The sequence below is a fragment of the Euprymna scolopes genome, chromosome 22 (assembly GCF_053919585.1).
Source record: "Euprymna scolopes isolate OS-2025 chromosome 22, ASM5391958v1, whole genome shotgun sequence".
In the NCBI taxonomy this organism is placed as follows: Eukaryota; Metazoa; Mollusca; class Cephalopoda; order Sepiida; family Sepiolidae; genus Euprymna; species Euprymna scolopes.
The window spans coordinates 46535600-46560153 of NC_136503.1; the positions used below are offsets into that span (position 1 = coordinate 46535600).

The 24554-nt window shown below is 32.7% G+C and overlaps 1 protein-coding gene across 5 annotated transcripts in view; it reads right to left on the reverse strand.

The window, feature by feature from the left end:
* LOC145243404 (uncharacterized) overlaps nt 1-24554 on the reverse strand; it is a 302808-nt gene that overhangs the window by 147782 nt on the left and 130472 nt on the right. For 3 of the 5 annotated variants that reach the window (XM_080106259.1, XM_080106257.1, XM_080106256.1), the window contains exons 25-30: nt 24449-24542; nt 20076-20201; nt 13187-13339; nt 10951-11109; nt 7619-7715; nt 3904-3924 (exon numbers count right to left, since the gene is read on the reverse strand). In XM_080106259.1, the coding sequence (XP_079962385.1) occupies nt 3904-3924; nt 7619-7715; nt 10951-11109; nt 13187-13339; nt 20076-20201; nt 24449-24542 (650 nt within the window). The remainder of the gene's footprint in view (nt 1-3903; nt 3925-7618; nt 7716-10950; nt 11110-13186; nt 13340-20075; nt 20202-24448; nt 24543-24554) is intronic. The other 2 variants (XM_080106260.1, XM_080106258.1) reach the window with 1 other exon arrangement.

A 24554-nucleotide genomic window follows, 5' to 3' on the forward strand; every position in this document is an offset into this window, starting at 1 on the left:
TTTTTTTTTTTGTTTGTTTTTTTTTAATAACATGTCAGTATGCTTTCAATATTCATTATGTTAAAAAGGCTCACCGAAATCCTACCAAATCTCATTTGGCGAAAACTGATGCTGAAAATATCTATTTTTTAAGCCGATCACTTTGCAATATATGAAAAGCAACATAACTGTACTCTGCAGAGGATGTACTATCATCGTTTTCATCTCAACAGAAGAAAGGCAGCATTTTCTGTGTTTCCATTCTATGGAACAGCCTGCTGGAGGAAGTTATGACAATGCGTACCATATCCAGGTTCAAAGTGACTTTAGACAAACATTCAGACTGCACATAAATGTAAATATCTTTTGTCTTTTTACATGACTGATGCGTTTTACTATTTCTTGCTAATATATTCCAATTTGAATTCATCTAACGGTTCTTATATAAGTATAGAAGTTTCTTATATAAACCTAGAATGTTGCTATGGCAGTATAAGTTGTTGTTATAGAAGCCTGGACTGTTTCTATATAAATCTAGAATGTTTCTATAAAAGCATGGGATATGCCTATAAAGCATGAGATGTTTCTACAAAAGCATAGGATGTTCCTATAAAAGCATGGGATGTCCCTATAAAAGCAAATGAGATTTCTCTAAAACTATAGGATGTTCTCTTCAAGTTAAAATGAAAATCGCAATAGTTTTCTTAATAAAATATGTGCCCAAGCCAATCACATATTTTTTTTTTACAAAAATAAAATACTATCATATCATAGATTAAAAGAGTAACCAAAATGTATGCATACCAAAAACTTATATGACCATCTTTGACCAATCAAATATGTTATATAGATTAGTTAACATATTGGCTCAGGAATTATTATAAGGAATCTTTCCTGGATTATACGAAACAACAACAACAACAGAATGCAATCTCTAGAAATATACATATATATGTATTAAAAAAAAAAGGTACTTGTACAGTTTAATCAAGACATTAAAAAATTAAAATCTCGAAAAAAAGTTATATTGTACGTATTCGTTATGGAACGAAGTTCTCCGAAAAAAGATTTTCACTTAATTTCATCAAGTAGTTTTTATTTTCACAGCGAAAAAACAATTTGTTATGATACCGAGCAAAAAGTTTGATTTTTAGGAAGAAAAGCTAGTAATAAATAAGGGGGGGGGGGAAGTGTCGGTGCTTTACATGGAGTTATCTCCCCGTGGCGTGTTCAACAAATTTCATAATGGCTGACTTCAATGCGCTATTATAAAAACGTGTTTTTCTGTTGTAAAATAAAAGCTACTTGATCAAATTAAATTAATTTTTTTTCCAAGATCTTCAGTCCAAAACGGATACGTACAATATAACCTTTTTCGATATTTTCATTTTTTAATGTCTTGATTAAACTGTACAAGTACCAAAATAAAAATAATTATAGTAATAATTATGTAAGCCCTTTTAAGAACTTGGTTCTTATTATTGAACACTCTAAGTTGAAATTAAAGTCGGTCACTTAAGCTTACGTGCACAGATCATGATGTTATAATCATAAGATCACTCTAGCCGTTTAGACATTTATAGAAATGTTAATTTCATTTGTATTTCTCATGATTAACGTTGGCCATGTGGTTTGTTCCTTGCTAATGGAGTCAGAGGTCAGAGAGGGCTTCATGTTCGTGGCCATATTCAAATCTCCCGACCGATTGTAATGTTAACTCTATGCACTGATGATTCCCAAAAGGATGAAACACTGATATCTGTAGGTATTAAAAATGATTATAGTAATATATATATATATATATATATATATATATATATAATAAATTCCACAGTTAAACAACGTCGCAGCTCACAAGAGCCATGACAGTCAACGAACCGGAAGTCCAAAACTCGAGTCTTGGACTTCCGGTTCGTTGACTGTCATGGCTCTTGTGAGCTGCGACGTTGTTTGGCTGTGGAATTTATTATATACAATCTCTCACATTCTGAAAATTATATATATATAAATATATATATATATATATTCTACCTTTGTGGAGAATATAAATTTATTTTTTGGAGAGGCTCGGACCCCTAATCCATCAAACGTTCCTCCAATCAACTGACCATCTCTGCATGGCTTCTGCAATTGTTTTAGAACCCTCTCTTCCGCTTGCCGCTGCTAATTTCTAGAACACATCATCAAGAAAATGTAATTTAAATTTTCTTATACATTCTTCAGGATTATCTTTCTATTCTATGAACTTCGTATCAATTGTTTTTTTTTTTTTTATCGATTGTGTTGGACATTTATGAGCCCTTTCATTTAGTAATTACGCCTTTGATATTCACTCTTTTATGTATCATGTTTCAGATACCACTTTTACGTTTATCTTCAACAATATATGCGAGAGAAATCTGTACACATGTACAATTCAAACCTTTCTCACTTGTTACCGTTTTCCTTCTTGTTTCAAACCCTCGTGTGTCTCCAAGGGAACTAAATACCCAAACTGGCAACCACCTGTTTTGAAAGACACCGAAACATATTCGCCGCTAAAAGCTTTTAAAGCTAAATATCTCATATTCAGCTTGAAGACCAATAACCTTTAAAAAGAGCCGAGAAACTATTTTTTCTTCAGTAAACATGTAGCTCTTTACCACATTCCTCTCATTCATATTCATAAACACAATTGCAAATACACAAGTGTGTACACATGGAAAATATCAAGTTTTTCAAGAGTTTCTCCTTCCAGAACTTTTACATTCGTTCTTGTTTTCTTTGGCACTAAACTATGCCAGTCCATTTTTTTGTATTGTTCACCTCCGGTAAACACGTTAATTCTTCCTGATGCGATGGTATTGTGATCTTATATATAACATACCATACTGTCCTGCTATCTATACTTAATCTATAATGTGTGTAACAATAGTAACAATGTCAAAGTCTTACCATGTTGAGCAAAGCAACTCGCATGTGTCTGGCATGTAGGTTGTTTTGAAAAACAAAAACTGTTGCTGCTTACACTATTATAAGCTAATTTCTGCTCTTTCGTCAATAAAAATGTGCATCACAGAAGAAAGAACACATTCGACTGTGGCGTTGGTGCAGAGATGCTGCAGGATAATATTGTCTACAAACTGGATAACGCAGACAATTCCTGTCTACGTATTTTGGTTTGGATCCTTTCCAATCTTCTTTATGTAATATTTGGTAACAAATGATTTATTTAAAAAAGCAAAACTTCTATAAATATCCTAAAATCAATTTGGTGTTAATTTATCTCTGACAATAGATCCAGATGGATCCAAAAGTACTCAGGTCAATAACGACTTTTTTTTTAACAAATCTTATCAAGGCCCAGGGGGTTAAAGAGTGTACATTGGTGAAAAGGACAATATCATAGTAATCGTTCGAAGTGTAAATTTGATAAATTGGATTACTTAAGAGGAACGGCTCATCAAGAACTTGTTTACATTGGACTTGAAGACGGCCATACCGGATTCCAGGATAAGAATTCATCTAGTCTGGTGGAGTATCCAGCTTAATGCTGTTATTTTAAGCACTTGGAGAAGGTGCACCAGTTCTTATATAAGCCAGTATTGTATAATTATGCCGAGAGGATCTTATTTAGGCTGTGAATACTGTGTTGTTGTTTTGAATATTTAGTCAGAATTTACTTGTAGGGGAGGTATCCTCATGATAGGTTGTCCTAACAAATCCCTGCATACAGAAATCTTAAACACTTAAGAATAGTGTCTAGTAGGCATTCAAGTTCTCTCCTATAAACAACTATGTTTCTCAAAATGCTAATTTTATCCAATTTGTATACTCCAAAACATTCAGTGCAATTGCATACAAACTTTTGATAAATACAAAAAAAAAACGAAAAAGAAAAAGTATGCCTGCTAGTCTCACTCATTTTGGTGCAATAGTACTTACCGAATGACATATCATTCCAGACTGGAAAGAGAGCAACAACAAGAACAATACAAATGATGACATTTAATTCAAGAAAACATTTTCATATTAATAAATCAGAACAATTGTGATTGAAAAATCAAAGAATCAGTTACTAAAATACTAGCCGGGTTACCCTGCGTTGCTTGTAGCTATAAAAAAATAGAAGAGGTAAAAAAAAAAAAATGTGTGCGTAACATTATTCATATATAAGCTGTTCTCTTGATCTGTCTTTTTTTGTTTTGTCCCTTTCACCCTTTCCTGTTATGCCACATCCCTCTCTCTCATTCATCTTTCACCTCTGCCTAGCCCATTCCTTGTTTTGACGTCTTGAAAATAAAAATAATACAAGTCATTCACCTCTCCTTTATATAATAGATAACATTGGAAATGGCTGGAAAACGACAATACCTGAAATAATTGACATCCAAAAGAATGAATATTCTTTGTTTTTATTTTACAAATACATCCGAGTCAATGTTAATCAAGAATATGCCAACTTTAAAGGTGTTTAAGAGTTTTTAACATTTGGATTGATACACACACACACACACACACACATACACAGACAAGAAACTGGAACCTAAAGGGGATATCGATCATACCAGTTATCATAGGTGCCACAGGACTTATGAAGAAGAACCTGAAGTCCTACCTAACTAATATTCCTGGTGAACCAAGTGTAAAAGAGATTCAGACAATTGCACTTAAGGGAACAGCGAGGATACTAAAAAGAGCTCTCGGTTGGTTTCAATAAAAAAGCGGGGCAATGTTGGCAGCTGGTTTGGCTGCCCCATACCCAGCATTACAATCTTCAAAGGAAGAAAAAAAAAAAAAAAAGAAAAAAAAAGACAACTGCCTTTTATACAAAAAGAAAAAAAATGGAGACTTTTTTTTTTTTTTGGTAAAATATATTCTTTTATGGAATTTTAGAGTTTTAAGCATATATTTCATAAACAGGATTTCAAAACTGATCGATTAGAGCAAGGGTCTCCTAACTTTTCGAACAGGGAGGATATATTGCTGACCTTTTAGAGCTACGTAGGCCAAAATAATAAAAAAAAGATAACCTGGACTTATTTTGTACTCTTCTGCTCATTATCTTTGCTTTTTAGTAAAACTGGTTCTTCATTTTTTTTATTATTATTTCAGAACAAGAAAATCTACTTTACACTATTTTTACACATTTCCATTTAAAAAACTTTTTGGAATATTTTTATGTCTTCTATAAAAGATCAGCAGGCTGGATTAAAGACTTTGGCAGGTCAGATCAAAGGCTTTGGTGGGCCAGATCTGACCCGTGGGCCATAGTTTATTAGAGGCACACATCGGTTTTCCTGTTTAAAAAAATGAAGGAGAGATGAAAAATTATGAAGATGTAAGGGAGAAAATCAAAGAAAATATGATCGGATATTTATTCCTGGTTCGAGTCTCAAGAGGTTCTTACTAACTTTACCCCATATTATGGAGAATAGAAAATGGGTCTTGGGTTTACTTTTAGTAGTTGTGTAACTCTCGCTTCCCTTAGTTTGTCCTTTAGTCCTCACATTCCATAAGCGATGTTTCTGATAAAGAAAGGATTACTGTTTTCTAGGTCAGACTCTATTCCATCTACCACTTATCGTTAACAAATTTTTGACCTTGAAGTAGTATTTTTTTTTTATAGATACTTACCTCTAGTGGTATCATGCCTTGTCTAGAGCGATTTCCATAAAAAAAAAGAGTTAATAGTTTTGTGACAGCTTGTGTGATTCTACAGATAGCACTGCTTATACTGGAAACATTGGGTTATAAGGGATGGGTAGATTTTAGAATAATTCCTGCAATGTGTGGACCGTTAGGTATATTCAATGTGAGATGCTGATTTTTTTTTGTCTTGAGTGTAAAGACATTCTTGTAATAGAAAAATTATTCAAAAAGGGATGGCAAAAGCAATTATCACAAAGATAAGAAAATTATCCAATTGTAAATATAAAATGTAGTTGCTTCATGCAAAAACTGGCAACATCAATCCATTCAGAGAAGGTTTGCATTGTAAAGAATTTCAGGTCAAAAAAAACAAAAACGATTAGTATTAATCCAGTCAAAGTCAGCAGAGCATAATTTCAGTCTCATGTCAAGAAAAAAATATATGATTGAAAAGTTCAAAGATATTCTGTATATTTTATTCTGGTATCTGATTGGTTTGTTCTTATTACCCCTATCTATAAATATAATCATCCAAACCTTTATGATCGTACTTAGTATATTATATACTGTACCATTTTACTGAAGCGACACTCACCATATGTGGGTTGAACTGGCTTCCTCCAAAGGAGTATAAAATTCACAAGCGATCCCCAGTCGCATGTATATGTCCCCATCAGGGGAGATAACATCAGGTTTTTGCAGCTCTTGCAAGGAGGTGTTAACGTCCTCCTACATAGAGCGCTTGCTTTCCTAGATAGTTACCCATCTGATACTGACCATACTCAATGTTGCTTAACTTCAGTGATCCAACAAGAACCGATGTGTCAGTGTGATTATGCTGTATATATCATGTAAAAAATATTGCAAAAATTGTTCTGTTCTTCGTCAGGAACATAAAACATGGACATTCCATATTTAGATATTTGTTTTGAGAGATGGTTGTTGTTGTTCTTGTTGTTGTTGTTATGCTAATACTATCGCTGCAGATCTCATTTCACACCTCCAAGAAACGATCATGAGGATTGTCTGCAGAGAGCTTTTATGCTATGTGATCTCTCTGCAACAGTTCTTCCCAAGGCAACTCAGATCGGCCTTTCCCTCACCTACTAGAGACTTCTAAAACTTGAACTGTCTTAATTGCACCATTTGAACATTCCACGTGTCAATAACAACATCAGTAGACAAACAGTATAATCATGTAAACACACTGGTTTTCATTTAACATTTCCATCAGCCATGACTAGGTAGAAGTCTTAAGTAATTCACAATCATATTCTTCATATCACCTGTACAGAGGATTGAACCTTCAACCCCCAGAAGAGAATCACTTGCAACTGAATTTTACCTAGTACCAGGGATCCTTTTTTTTTTTTTTTTTAATTTTTTTTGTTTACATGGTAGTCACCACTTATCAAGGCCTGAAAGCCACTCGGGGATAAGGGTTATTGCGTGTATAGTAATCAATGGGATAATATCGCGGTAATCGTTAGTAATGGAGATTTGATAAAGTGTTTTACTTAAGGAGGCGGTTTATCAGGAATTTGTTTATGTTGGACTTGAAGATATCCAAGTTGTAGTCAGGTGGGAAACAGGCAAACGGAAGAGAGTTCCACAGGCGTGCACTTCTAAGAAAGAAGCTTTGTTCATGGAATCTACGTTTTGATTTAGGCACAGATAAAGAGTGGGGAAAATTATTGACAGTGGACAATAGTATGAACTGTGGGAGCTTTAAATCTATTCTAGTTTTTAGATGCACATCTACTCGGTCAAGAATATGCTACCTCCATGGATTAAATAAAGGGTTCTGTTTAAAATTCCATACAGATTACCAAATTTGAAAGCATGATTCCCGAGTTTGACAAGGTATATCTGAAGAAGGTCGGAAGTTACATTGGCTGAAACGTTACATGAATAACACTCAAGGTGAAAACAGATTCAAATAATATAGAAAGTCGTTCATCACCAAATCTATTTTAGAATAATTTGAGAAGAGTCTTTCAGTACTAACCTTGTGGTACTGCTTCAATGTAGACCTTGGTTAGAAGGTTAGTAGTCCAGTCCTCAAGAATGACTCTGCATTGCTTATTATGGTTGTCATGAGTGACCTGCAAACAAGAAGAAATCAGCTGTAATTGTGAAGTTATTCACTCGAACTTATTTGTATTTGCCTTCTCCTTGATCTTCTTGTCAAATAACCTCCTTTATATTTTTTATTAAATGATTTTGATAAGAGGTTAATGTAGTTTGCTTGAAGCATTGTTCAATGTGTATATAAAGAAAATTTATAGAAGGCAACACAATGCAGAAATGCAACAGATCAACACAAACTGAAACAAATTAAAACATATAATGATGGAACAAGCTAACTGATTCACGTTGTATGGATACAATATATATATATATATACTTTTATTATATTACATTCTGTTCTTGCTTGTGTCAATGTGGTCTGATGACAGTATGATTTTATGATATTTCGGGAAAATTTTCCTTCTTCAGATTTGTGGTTTCTTAAAAAATTTTGCTAGATATAACACCTTCATTCACTGGGTTTATTGCGTAGAACTGTCAGAGTGATGATACTTACAAATACTTAATAGATTAAGACAATGAAAAATAAGATCAAACAATAATAAATAAAAATTGAACCGAGACAATATAATTTCTATTACTAGTTGCATGTCAAAGTTGTTAAAGTCTTACAAAGCTTCATATTTGATTTCTTGCAAAGGAGGTGGAATGATTGGACGAGATAACGTCTTCCACAGAAACTAATGTAGGATTAGCAAGCCAGTTTCAAGTGTGTCAAATTTGATATTATTACAGAATCAAATTGATACTGATCAACATCCAACGGATGAGATGCAAATATCATTTAATTCAAGCTAGAATTTTCCTATTAGATTATCCACTCATGAACTAACAACCAATGAGAATTCAGAGAATGAACTTGCCCATAATGAAACATTCCAGCCTTCTTATGTCGGTTTCAGGCTATCCATGCATTAATAAAATCAGAAGTTTCGGTGAATTTAAATTAATTCAAATGTTCCTATTACACCACGTTAGAGATCGACAAAGTTTTAATGACCTAAAATCTAAGTTACGCGTACATTTAGGTATGCATGTAATGCAGATGGACTACTTGAGTACGATCACCACTGCGATAATGCATTGAATCGGCAGGTAATATGGAACGTTTGTTAGTCATCATGTTGATTATGAGGATACTTTTTATTTGAAGTAAACTTTGATTTAATATTAAAAAAAATAGTATGCTAGTTCCTCAACTAATCCAGCACGTCCTTCTGGCTATGGATGGGTCCACCTCCACTACTAGAGGGCAGCTTTTGATTAAAAAAAAGTGGTAGACAATGAAGAATTCATATAAAAATATAAACAAAAACAAAAGTAAATATTGGCATGTTAGCATTCAGGATAGAAGCTCACAGTATTAATGATGGAGTCCCTCAAAGGTCCATCTTGGACCCAACTCTCTTCCTGATCTACATCAATTATCTCTCAAATCACATCCTAAGATCATTTGTAGACATTTATGTTGACGACATTACCATCTATGATAACACCTCAAAGGCCGAAAATGACCAATATCTTACCAATATCTTTCTGATTCTCTCTTCTGATCTTGAGCACATGGTGCAATGGGAAAAGGGGTGTCTGGTTAATTTTAATGCACCCAAAAGCAAGCGTCTATCTTTACATCATCTACACTTTGATCTCCGTCTGGTATCAGTTGAAATCAATAGCTCTTGTCTTGGGGAGGCTCAATGTTTTGACAAGTTTCTAGGTCTGACCTTTACTCCTGATCTGAACTAGAATATGTGCATCAAATCCATTGACAAAGTTACTGGAAGAATGGTGGGATCATTCTACCTGTATAAGAGCCAACTACGTCTTAGGATGGAGTACTGTTGCCACATCTGGGCAGGAGCTGCTAGAAAGACTTCATTTTGCCTTAACAGAGTTCAAAATAGACTTCGTAGTCTAGTAGGGGATACCTTTTTCTCTTCTCTGCAACCTCTTTCCCAGAGAAGAGACATTGCAAGCCTGTCTCTTCTTTATCGTTATTTTCATCGCAAATGCTCGTCTGAACTCCAATCTATGCCTCCTTACCAAACGTTCACAAAAACACTCATCTAGCTGAAACCAATATCAATAATTTCCCCCACTCTTTATCTGTACCTAAACCTAGATTCCATGAAAAAAGCTTCTTTCTTAAAACTACATGCCTGTGGAACTGTCTTCCGTTTCCCTGTTTTCCAGCTGAGAGCCGTCTCCTAAAGTAATCTAATTTACCAAATGTCTATTATTAACGATTACTACGATATTGTCCCATTGACTACTGCACACTCATTAGCCCTTTTCCTCGAGTGGCCTCCGGACCCTCATAAGTGGTGACTCCTTTGTAAAAAAAAAAAAAAAGAAAAAAGGTGTTCTTCTCAGTTTGTTCATAGCTCAACTGGTCAGACAGTTGAGCACTGACTACAAAATGACATATGGTGCTGCGAATTGGATGCATGGATCCTGAAGCTTGAGAACATTACCTTGTTAAAGCAGAGATGGGAAATATATAAAATCGAATTGATAGTTACTAACATAAAAGTCTTGAATAGTTCATAGGTAAATATTGTAAGTAATTCAATCAAGACTTTCCCTAATAATGGGGCAGGTTATCTCAATATTCCATAAGAATCTTTCATTTAGTGATACAAGCACCAAGTGAAAGATTGTTTCAGCAATCTGTCCCACTATAAGACATTATCCACTTATGGACTAGGAGCCAATCTAAACTTAGAGAATAAACTTGCCCATCTGAGCATAAAAGAACATTCCAGTCTTCTTATAAACTGCCTTTTTATTTATCTGTTGCTTTTACTGGTCAGACAGTTGAACACTAACTACTGAATTCAATAGTTACATTAAAATGTTGATCGTTTCATGAACAGAGTGGTCTTAAGTTGTGAACAGATTAAGTGTTTCTTCAGTTTTCTTTGCATTATTCTGAGTCTGTGCTAAACTTGGTAAAAATCAGATAAGAAATAGTGGATGTTGTTTGAAAGATTTTTTTTTGTTGTTATTTGATCGTAGGAAAAATACAAGATAGTAATATTTATTTAGTTTGAAAATTGATTTCAACGGAGTTTTAATTGTGTTCTTAACCTTAACACCCATGCTAGTCAGGTAAGCCACGATTTTCCCAACAGTATAGTGTTTCTGCTCATTTGGCTTTTTGCCAAATGAGCAGAAACATTAAGTTATTAGCTTGTCGAGCATAACTCAGATTCATTCTTTGAAACAAAACTGAATAACATTACCGACCTTTTTACCACATCTGTTTGCGTCTCTGTAAACCCAGTAGTCCACAACAGCAAATTCTTCCATCGGTGTCCATACAATACATAAAGAATTGGAACCATTAATCCATTCCAGAGAAATTAATGGCCCACCTGAAAGTGCCAGCGTTGGACAAATAAGGGTCTACAATGAAATAGAAATAAAATATAATCATTCAGACTGGAACCATTTCTTTTGGTATTAACGCAAATTGAACATATATATCAATGCATCCATAAGTATTATATTCAGCCATTTTTTTTAAAATATTTAAATCTAATTACAGCACTGAATAAAGACAGTGAGGATTAAGGACATGTGTTGCATGGGAAATAAATGATATGATGATTATGTAATCTTAATAATCGTAAAACTCTGTGTCCTTGCTTGCTTGCTTGAATCTTGTATATCATATAAGTAGTATAAGTATGCATCTAAAACAAGAATCTCCTAAAAGACATACTAAAATTGTCAGTGGAAAAAAATTCAAACATAAGTGCTAAGTAATAATCAGTTCTAATTGACAGTCTCCTGGAAGTTGAAGGTTCAATCCTCAGTACAGGCAATAATAAGAATAAATTGCAAACTACTTTATTTCTACTAGGTCATGACTGACAGGACAAGAGCAAGCTACTTCCTATTCAAAATTCCATGAAGATTTGAGAGTTCAACAAGACATACAGACTGAAACATGTGATTAACATTCCAGCAATCCAAATAATGCGGGATTCAATTTTATTCATATTCTTAGTCTATTTTTCAACATTCTGTTGGATTTTATTCAAACACCAATATTATATTTCTTAGTCTGTCAGTGTGTTCTACTTTTTTCGGAAACTACTGAACCGATATCGCTGTATTTTTTTGATGGACCTTTGCTATGATAAGGTGCAGCGAACTAATTATTATTGTATCTGTTCGATGCAGAGTTAGGAATTAACAGGATTTGTATTTAATGCAGAATTAAGCACAAATTTAACTATATTCAGTCATAAATTTGGAATAAAGCACAAATTCTATGCATACAGGTTATAACTTTTGCCCGTTAAAAATGGGCAAAAAGCCTAGTATGAGTTTTAAAGACAGGCTTAGAACTGGTGATCTCAAAAGAATAAATATGAACAGTATAGTGAGATGTGTGCAGAAGAGTAGACTTTAATGTTATGATCATATTGAAAAAAAAAATAGATGAAAGTTCTTGGGTTAGAAGATATAGAACAGTTGAAGTAGCAGGTTTCCTTCATAGGGGAAGACCAAATAAAATATAGGAGTGATAAGAATCGACTTGAAAGATCATCATTGTATTCAATTTAACACTCATTATATATGCTGGCATGTGTTGGACGACTTTAAGAAATTGATTTCCAAAGTGCATGCCAAAAATCAATATTTATAGAGAAGTAAACCCAAGCTTCATTTCCAATAGTCGTCGCACTACCTTCCTCAGTTTACTCAAAATATCAATCAATCAATCAGTCAATCAAGATCGATTGTTATGCCAAGAACATTTTAGATTAAAACTTCATTTAACGATTACATACCAAGTTACAGTAGAACATTTATAGATAGACATCTCTATCCATATAAAATTAGGTATGTTTATATATTTGTATGTGCAAAATTTATTCCAAAACTAATTAACCGATCATTATAACTTTTGGAAACACAACTGCTAGGCGTAAGTGTGCGTAGTGTGGGTTATATTTTATTTAATTTAGTTTTATGAAAAAGCAGCAAAGAGGGGACGGAAATCCTTTTAAAAAATGTAAAATTTTAATAGTAAATAAATATTCCTCAAATTTCAGTTTCTTTGGAGTATTTTAAAAGGGGCTTAGGAGGTATAATATGGGCACAAGCTCCAATTTGTGATTTAAAAAATTTCAGAGTTGTATCAAAAGTTGATCCATAGTTATCTAACATTAATTCAGCAAAATTCCCTGGATTTCATGCTCTTCTTAAGACCTCTGAAGCTTAAGTTTTAAATTTTAGATATTTTCTGTAATTAAAATCGTATAATAGATTGTGGTCAAACTTGGAATAAGGATTCTAGACACAAAGTTTAGTAACATTATATGTTGATCTTAATTTTTATAATGGGGACAAACTGTCTTGCCTGTACCTGTTCTGTGATGGGTATTCTTTTGCTGTAGTTATATAACATGGTTATATAGTGGTATCTTTTTTTTGTTCTAGAAACGATTAAATCTTTCAAATAACTTACAACTGTATTCGATTGCACAGGTTTCATATTCGGAAGAGTGCTGAAGGCGAGCAAATACAGCTTGTATTCTCTGCCGCCGGCGAGTCCTTTCACTGTCAACCGATTTGTATTTTGATGACACATCTTGTTATAGGCAACATCATTGATGTACAGCTAAAAGAAAAATTATTTTTATCTTTATTCATCAAGTTTTTAGAAAGACTTGTAGTGTCGATTCTGGCTTGCATCTTAGAAATGTACCAAGATCCACACTAGCAATTAAATTATAATAATAATGTTGAACATGGGCAAGAAAGATTATCCCTATAAAGTCATATTTGGATTATTCAAACTACTGCTCTTATCTTGAGTATCATTTTCACAACATTTTGGCTGTTGTAACCTCCGACCTTCCTTATAATAATAATAATAATAATAATAATAATAACTAGCAGGACCTGTGGAAATTCCATAGGGGACTGATTGATATGTAATATATTGATGTTGGCATTTTGTTCAGTGTAAATGGAGACGCTCTGATATTATTGTAGCTTTTTTGTTAAAAATTGCAAAAGTATTTATCTAAGCTAGCATGAACGCCCGGTAAAGTACGCTTAAATATTTTAATTCTTGCAGATTTCGTATATATTATTATAGAGTTAATGTTCTATCGATTTTTATATGTTATAAAGTTACGATTTCAAAAATAAAAAAATATATATCTATATGACTTGGGCGCATTAGCTTGAATCGAAGTCGAACTAAAAACCTATGAAATATATATATATATATAACGAGTTTCTTCAGCAATAATCGAAACCGAAATAAAAGCTTATGAAGAATCATTGATAAAATTATCTATATATAAAAAAGATGACTTAAGTGCCATCAGCTATAATCGAAACCGAAAACAAAACTTATGGAGAATTCTTGGTAAAATTATTTATGACAAAAAATAGAAAAACATAACAATTAAACAATATCTATATCTATATATATATAGTAATTTATAAAATATATATGGCGATTAAGCTACACTGAATATTCGGCGTTTCATCCACTATAGGATTCGTCAGGCTTATGCGCGAATTCTGTGGTTGTTTCTCGTTTTTATATATGTTGAAGATTTTAGTTAGCCAATCAGCTTTCTAGTATCCACCGCGCCTCTTCCTATCATATATATTTTATAAATTACTAACTAGCTCTACCTACGTATTGAGCACTTTTGAAGTAAATACTTAAATTTACGCATAAATCTATACTTTCGTATATTAATTTATGTAAGTAAATGAAGTAATTTATATATATATATATATATATATATATATATATATATAGAGAGAGAGAGAGAGAGAGAGAGAGAGAGAGAGGGAGAGAGAGAGAGAGAGAGAGAGACGACGCCGACAATAATAATATAAGAAATAGAAAGGGTAATTGAATGCGATGTTTACTTGATATAAGCAAGGGTAAGCTTCAATCTAATATAAATACCAGTATTTATATATTGATATATTAATCTCAACCAAATAAAAAAGCTCAATACAAGCACAATAGAGAGTAGAAATTAAAATTTACAATTAAATTTATTATTCAACAGAATACTCCTGCATAGACACTTTGTTTGCAGGAGTATTCTGTTGAATAATAAATTTAATTGTAAATTTTAATTTACAGTTTTAATTTCTTTTCTGTTATATATATATATATATATATATATATATATATATATATATATATTATAATAATTATTAAATACCTACAGACACTAGTGTTTCATCCTTTCAGGAATCTTCAGTGCAGGGTGGCACAATTAACACCAGTCGATAGATTTGAACCCGACGACAGAAGCCATCTCTGGCTCCATCGGCAAGGACCATATCAATTCGGTTACCATTAACTGCGAGAAATGTTATTGAATTTTAAACATTTATTTTATTAAATGTTTTTTTCACGTCAGTCAAAGTGATCTAGTCATTATATGACAATCTGCACATAGGAGCTAAATTGACCGACTTTTAATTCAACTGAAAGTGCCCAACGATAAGAAACGAGTTTCTTAAAGGAGCTGACATAATTATTTACTATAATAATTATTAAATATCTACAGGCACTAGTGTTTTATCCTTTCATGAATCTTCAGTGCAGGGTGTCACGGTTAACACCAGTCGATAGATTTGAACCCGGCGACAGAAGCCATCTCTGGCTCCATCGGCAAGGACTATATCAATTTGGTTATATATATATATATATATATATATATATATATATATATATATATATATATATATATATATATATATTATTATTATTATTATTATTGCAGTAAAGTTTAGTTTCCTAGAAGTACATCCAATGAAACAACATGTGTCTACCAAAAAGTGCTCAATGAGTAAACAGAGCAAATATATTAAATTTATTTATACAAACATTGATGGCTACATATGTGCATACATGTTTCTGTAATCACCCGTTATTGGGGAGATTACGTCTTCAGGGCAAGAATTAGCTTCAAAAACTGAAATTTCAAGATATAAAAACATTTTCTTATATCGTTTACAAAATTAGAATCTCGTCATAGAATAGGGGTTTGTATGTGTGTATACATATATTTATCGAAAGGTAAATGAGATTAGTATCTACAGGTTTTCAGGTTCATCTCTTCGATATTTAAAAAATTCCTAATTGATAGTTTTGTTAGTATTGGAATAATAACAGCGGTATATACCTTTGTATATCTATTCGTATTTCTTAGTCTATAACAGTAAATATTTCCTCGCAAGCTTACGTAGTGGGTAATAATGGTGAAAATACGCAATTGTTGATGCTAACTATTAATTAATCACAGTTATGTCTGCATGTATGCCGATGGCATTTTTGTATATATATATATATATATATATATATATATATATATATATATATATATATATATATATATATATATATATATATATACAGTGATGATCATATTTATTGGCACGGTAAAATAAAAGTTAAATTTTGTCTAATAAATTCTAAAAAAGGGATTAAATTAAAGAAAATAACAAAGTATATTATGTATTTTTAACTGGCCTTTCCGATGCAGCAATCGGATTTTAGAAAAAAATAAATAACAAAGGAACAACAAACATAATTGCAAAAAACCCTTGTTCAAAATTATTGGCACGGCTTTGTTTTTCTTTTAGTATCAGTATAATATCAATCAATTTCCGGTTTACGTGCTTTCTGAACTTTTTTATAGCCATATTATGCTTGTTTAACGCTAATTCAGTGAATAATTTTTTTCAGATAATTTTTAGATAGCGATTTATTTAAACTATTATAAGTGACTAAATTATAATTTTCAATCGCCATGGTTAAAACTAAGGAACACAGCGAAGACGTCAGGAAGCTTGTTGTAGCATGCCATACCAATGGGGAGGGCTATGATAAGATTTCAAAGAAGCTAAACCTTCCCAAATCCACTGTTAGAGCCATAATAAACAAGTTCAAATCGCAAGGCCACGTTATGAGTTTAGAGGGTAGAGGGAGAAAAAGGATTCTTTCCCCAAGAGATGAACGCAAAATTGTTCGACAAGTAAAACAAAACCCAAGGATCTCTGTTGGGGAGATTGTTGATGAACAGAGCACCTCTGGAGTGAATGTATCTCGACATACAGTTGGTAGAGTTTTGAAGAGAGCTGGTTTAAAAGCATGTCGTCCGAGAAAGACTCCCTTATTGAAGCCTATGCACCTGAAAGCAAGGCTAGCCTTTGCAAAACGTCATATTGATAAAGATGTTGCATTCTGGAAACGTGTTCTATGGACTGACGAAACGAAAATAGAGTTATTTGGCCATAATAAAGTGTCTTATATTTACAGAAAATCTGGCGAAGCTTTCCTGCCTAAGAACACCATACCCACAGTGAAGCACGGTGGAGGCAGTTTGATGTTTTGGGGATCCTTTGCTGCCTCTGGACCAGGGCGACTTGTTAAGGTCACAGGTAGCATAAAAAAGGAAGATTATGTTAAAATATTGGATGAAAACCTGAAAGACTCTGCTAAAGAGCTCTCACTTGGTCGTCGTTGGTGTTTCATGCAAGATAATGACCCAAAGCATTCGGCTAAACTGACTAAGAAATGGCTTGAGGACAATCATATTAATGTTTTGGAGTGGCCATCACAAAGGCCAGACCTTAATCCAATTGAAAATTTATGGAGAACATTAAAATTGAGGGTAATGCAAAGGAAGCCTAAGAATCTTATTCAATTGGAGGATTATTGTCAGGAAGAGTGGGCTAAAATTACTACTGAAGAGTGCAACAACTTGGTTGTAAACTATGAAAAGCGACTGAGGAAGGTAATCAAGGCCAAAGGCTATACAATTGATTATTAAATAAATCGTGCCAATAATTTTGAACAAGGGTTTTTTGCAATTATGTTTGTTGTTCCTTTGTTATTTATTTTTTCTAAAATCCGATTGCTGCATCGGAAAGGCCAGTTAAAAATACATAATATACTTTGTTATTTTCTTTAATTTAATCCCTTTTTTAGAATTTATAAGACAAAATTTAACTTCTATTTTACCGTGCCAATAAATATGATCATCACTGTATATATATATATATGGATGTGGCTGGGTGTGTGTAGATATGTATATGTATGTCTGTGTATATGTGTATTTGTATATATGTATATGAATGCATATATATATATATGTGTGTATATGAATGCATATATATATATATATATATATATATATATATTGGTACATGTAGGTATGCCTATGTTGTATTAGTTTGTATCTGTATTATATGTATGCCTATAGGTATACATGTGTGTATACGCATGCCTGAAACTTTATGTGAGAGAGTATGTGTTTTTTTCCACTATATATATAATAACTTAGTGAAAATTTTCCTGGAAAAGGACTTAAGTATCTGAAATAAATCATAGCTTTATTCATGTTTTATGTAGAAATAGTTTCCTCCGTGTATATCTGTGTATAAACGGCATAGAGTCGACCTTCTCAAGTAATTTACAACGTAAAACAAAAGAGGAGCTACTTAACCTTTGGGTTGTAAAGAGAATATAAAAAGAATTAAAAAAATAAAAATTATCCCTTACCGAAGTTAAGATAAGAAAAGATAAAAGCCTGTGAGCAATGGATTGTTCAGAGGCCTTGCTTATCCTCCCTCACACCAAACCCCTATTCTATGATAAGATTCTAATTTTGTAAACGATATAAGAAAATGCTTTTATATCTTGAAATTTCAGTTTTTTAAGGTAATTCTTGGCCTGGAGACGTAATCTCCCCAATAACGGTTGATGACAGAAATATGTATGCATATATGTAGCCATCAATGTTTGTATAAATAAATTTTATATATATATATATATATATATATATATTATTTTTTTTTTTTTACTATAATAATTAAATACCTACAGACACTAGTGTTTCATCCTTTCAGGAATCTTCAGAGCAGGGTGTCACGATTAATACCAGTCGAACGATTCAAACCCCGCGACACGAGACATCTCTGGCTCGATTAGCGAAGACCTAAGCAATTCGGCTACCATTAACAGCGTGAAATAACATTGAATTTAAACATTTTAATTTTTAATGTTCATTTACGTCAGTCAGACAGTGATCTAATCGTTATATGATTATCTATGCATAAGAGCTAAATTGACCGACTTTAATTCAACTGAAAGTGCTCAACGATAAGACATAATTATTATTATTTTTTTTTTTTACTATAATAATTAAATACCTACAGACACTAGTGTTTCATCCTTTCGGGAATCTTCAGTGCAGGGTGTCACAATTAATACCAGTCGTACGATTCGCACCCCGCAACACGAGACATCTCTGGCTCGATTAGCGAAGACCTAATCAATTCGGCTACCATTAACAGCATGAAATAACATTGAATTTAAACATTTTAATTTTAAATGTTTATTTACGTCAGTCAGACAGTATATATATATATATATACATACGGCACAATCACACCAGTTCTCGCCAAATCACTAAAGTTAAGCAACAATGACTCTGGCCAGTACCAGATGGGGGTCATTTGGGAATGCTAGGCGCTGTATGTACCATGCCGAGATGTAGAAATTTCTAGGTTGGCATCTGAGGGAGTGCTTAATTCACTGGAAGAGATGCCCCCCAGTTTCCGTTACGACATGCAGAAGAAAAACTCTGATGTAAAACTTGAGGTCTACTGTATACTCTGTCTTGTGGCAGCCATTGCAGTGCCAAAGATTAGCAGTTGCACCAAAAGTGTGGCTGGTTCTGCACAAAGCCTTCACCACTATAAACAAATCATCCGTGTGGATATCTAAACAACTTAGTTGTTGTACCAGAGCTCATGCATCGAAATCGACGAGAGGGTCCATTATATATATATGCGCGTGCGTGCATGTGTGTGTGTGTGTGTGTGTGTGTGTGTGTGTGTGTGTGTGTGCAAAATCAACTTTTTACAATCATTACGTTTTTCCTAGTTTATTTCCAACTCTTGTGTGTTGAAAATAAAACAACACACAAAGTGTCGACTGCCTTTTTGGAAAGAAACAGAAAAACGTGGTCAGTACAAAAACATAAAAAAAGATTTTTAATTATTCTAATTCCTCAACTATACTGTTAATATTGTACTGCTCGTAAATCATCCAATACATTAATAAAAATTTTTAATCAACGGTGATCAGAGAATTAATTATTCAACTTTCACGAAATATTCGGTGTTTATTCAATAAATAGATTCCCGCGTTCAACAAGATGCATCTGAATAAGGTCGGAGGTTACATCGGCTGAAACATTCTGAAAATACCAACGAAGATGAGAATCGAAGTCTGAATAATCCAAATACAACAACAACAAAAAGATGTTTTAAAATTTCACACAGTTGAAAGGTACACTGACCTTGTAACCTTTGACCAAATGAATTGCAGCAGTATCACGTAATTCCCAGGTCACCAAGATTTGCCCAGGTTCCAATTTCTTTATTTTCATGCAAGGCTTGCAGGACCACCACTCCCAGACTTCTTCCTGTCAAAAAAAGTGTAAATAAGTTCTGAATAGCAAACTAATGGGTACAGCTTAATTACTTCACATAATGCTTTAATCTACTTCTAACTATCTATTATATAATAAAATGATTGCAGAAATTCTCCTCTGGACCAAAATACGCTAGATTTGCACCAATAGATGCCACATAAAATTTATTATGTATGAACTATTATTCACCATCTTATGTAACTTTAGAACGCTGTTTTAGACACATTTGTTTGTTATGATAAAATCCTATCTTTCATCCTAGGAGAAACATCATCACAATCGCCAACTTCTTTATAGGAAGTAGTTCACATTTTCCCCTCTAATTCCAAAATCCTCATACTGCCAACAGTCTACCGGGAACTATTATACACATTATACATATACCACCCTATTTACCTTCGTAACTGGCCAATAAACTCATACACAAACAATTACCTTTCCTTTTCCAGTTACATAAGTAATAATTTCTCCCTCAATCTGTACCAGCTATTCTCATTGGCTGCGAGATAAGCAATTGCTTATTCCAGAATGCACATCTTCATAAATAAACGAACATGCTGGACTTTAAAAAACATGGCCGCTATCATTTTAACCTAAAACAAACCAACTGTTTTCTTTTTTTTCTTCTTTATTTCCTAAATATAATACTTCGTTTGCTATATTAATTTTTAGTACACTAAAATTGCTGCATGAACAAACATACATCTTAGCACGACCTTGAAGGTTTTGCAGAACAGCGAGCAAGAGGCTATGTAAGAAATTATATGGGTATATATATATATATATATATATATATATATATATATATATATATATATGCATATACATAGAGAGGGAGGGACAGATAAAGAGAGGGAGAGAGAGAGATGAGTGTCGTCATCGTCATCAACTATGCTACACTTTCTCATTCACGCATACCGATACGTTTTAAAGGCGTTATTTTGAAGGCCTGTAACGTCAGAACTTCTATGTGGCCAAGAGTGTTTAGTTTTTCTTCAGCTAATTTTCCTCCTAGCTTTACAAGTTCGAGACTGAGTAATTTTTTTTTTTCGCTTGATAAGGTACACGATGCTATTTTAAATTTTGTTGGGGATTGCTTAGGTTTTTTACATTTCGTCTTCTGTGGGCAATTTTTTACGCAGCGGGGGGAGGCGTACAACAACCACGCAACACCAGTTAACGGGTCCTACTAGTATTTTTATAACCTCAAAAGATGTACATACGTGACATTTGTGTACAAATAGAAAATGTTAGCAAAGCCCAAATGCCACCCGAGGATAAGGGCTACTGAGTTTGATAGTAAGCAATTGTGATGATGGCTATAACATTTAGGCGGCTGGTAGAAGAGGAATTGCTCGAGACAAGGCACGAAGCCACTTGATGTAAGCAGCTAACAAGAATGAAAGATAATTATTTCAAAGACAGGAGATGTCTATTGACCTTAGTCTTGAAGAGACCAAGGTTGTATGAAGGAGGAAAACAGTAAGTAGAAAAAGAGTTCCACAACATTACAGTTCTTGGAAAGAAGCTACTGGAATAAGAAGGAGTATTATAATGAGGTATCAAAACAGCGAATTGATGGAGATCACAAGACCAACAAGTCAAACGAGCTGAAAAAAAAAGAAACAAGGAGTAGATCAGACGATTCTGAAGAACTAGTAGACAAATTGATTGTTTAGGAGGGCAGTTAAGTAATAATTTGTTTGCATTGCACTTGAAAACGACACTGTTATAGTCGGCTTGGAAGTAGACCCATAGTACTATGTTCTACAGATGAGCAGTTCTAGGAAAGAAACTTCGTTTATAGAAATCCCACTTAGTTTAATGTACACAGAGGGAGAAAGGGAATATATTGACACTGGTTGAAGCTATTAATATTTATTCATTGTAATAAGTAAGTTAAAGCCTAACATATCTTAAACTTATATAGAAAAAAATTAACTAAGAAAAACGTGAATACGATTTAAGAATAAAGAGTTAGTTTCATATAAAAAAAACAAAAAAACAAATACACCTAATGTAGATTTATCATAGTTAACATAATTTAGACAATAGTTAGTTCAGTTGCTTTGAAATAAAAAAATTATTATTATCTAATAAATGTCTAGTCTTGATTAGAACTATATGGAACTTGTATATTAATATGTAAAACAAGGCTTGAATAGCGTTTCTATTAAATCAAATATGGCTCCAATATCATATCACACGTTGTAACTATTCTTCAAAATTTTTTCGGCTTTATGTAATCATGTCCAATTCTTTTCCTTTATGTTAAAAAATTCCAATTTTTTTAATGAGTAAACATTCAGTATTGTTATAATAACCGATTGCTTCTGTGTTACGAAACAGGTGCTGTAAAAATTTGGAAATTTTGACATTTTAAAAGAAATAAATGGTAAGATGAATAAAATCTTGGAATTTGGAAGATAGTTGTTTTGTCATCCATTTGTAACTGCTCTGTAGTTAAATTTAACATACATCGAGCTTCATAAATAAAAGGATTGGCATAAATAGAGTGCAATATAATTGAAAAACATATTTTTCCCATAAATATATATATAACTAGCAAAAGTACCTGTCGTTGACTGGGTTCAAAAACAGCCTACAGAAAATGGACTCTGATTTATGAAAGTATGATAGGCTATGGAAAGGGAGGGTTGTAAAGAGATAGCTTCGAATTTGGGACTATCAAAACCAAAGCAAAATATGATGAAAGTAAAAATAAAATAGATAAACCCCATAATTTATTATACCATACCTGTTCACACTGAAACACTTTTCACAATATTCTGTGGATCTATATTAAAAAATCTTGTTAAACTTTGTGACATATTTCCATTCTATGGAGGTCAGGCGCGAACGAACACCCCATAATTTTATTATACCATATTTCTTCAAACTGAAACATAATTATCAAAGTATACTTACGCAGATAGATACGAAAAGTCTTTATTAAAGTTTGTGCCTATTTCCATTCTATGGAGGCCAGGCACGAACGCGGACTCCACAATTTTAGCATACCATCCCTATTTAAGTTAAAACATACTTATCAAAGTATTATTATGTTCATCTATATCAAAAACACTTGTAAATGTTTGTTTTTTTAATTTTTAAATTTTTTATTTCCATACTTTGTGGACCAGGCGTGTACGCATACCCCACAATTTTAATGAATCATCATTATGCCAGATCAAACATACCCATTCCTGTGTCTTGATACATCTTCTATCATTATATGTGATCAGTTTTCTATAATAGTCAACCATATAGGAGCCTATTCGTGACCGGACACACACACACAGACGTTCAGCTTTATATTATAGAAGAAGATTAATGGAAATTTTTTCATTTTAATTTGAAAAAGTTCAGATTACAGATTGTATAATGCTGTAAAATTAAGGTTCATATAAATATTAGTATCAATATTTATAAGACAATCCCAATCAGATAAAAAAGCTGAATATACGAGATCCAGCAATAGCATAAATGAAAATTTGGAATTAAATTTTGTAAATTAAAAAAATTATGACAAATTTTTTATTCAACAAGGAATATAAAAATTTAAACTTAAAATTTTTGTATTTCTTGTCAAATAATAAATTTGTAATTTTTTTAATTTACAGAATTGAATTCCAAATTTCAATTTATATATATATTTTAGTGCACAATATACAACAAATTCAGAAGTTGAAATATTTTCAAGAATTAACATTTTTTTTTTTTAAGATTTGTGATACTACGGAGTGAGATTTATTATGAATTATAAAATCAATCTAAAACTAAATTTTGTTGTTCTTCCACGAGTTTACATAATATTATTTTGCTTTACCCCCCCCCACCCACACACCAAAAAAAAAAAAGAATTTAAATTATTGAAAAAAAACTAAGACGGCAAGTCCAATGTAAACAAATTCTTGATGAGCCGTTCCCCTTAAGTAATTCAATTTACTAAATTTACACTTCTACGAATTACTATAATATTGTCCTTTTGACCACTGTAATCTCTTTAACCTTTATCCTCGAGTGGCCTCTGGACTTTGATAAGTGGTGATTCCCTTGTAAAAAAAAAGAAAAAAAGAAGTCAATTTCATATTTGCTTATTTTTACCTCACTTTTTATCATATTCCAATTGTCGCATTGTTCTTGAACTTTGTTATCTAATTTTATACAGAATTCTTAATCGCATTCTATTACAAGCATTTGAGGATTATTTTCTTAAAAGAGACAAAATTACTCACTGAGGGCCCATTTTCTATTGACTCAAATGACTGCTTCTCTTGAAAAGTGTCCAGACTAACACTTTTATTTCGATTTGCAACAACACTGATCCTCCTGAAAAAGAAA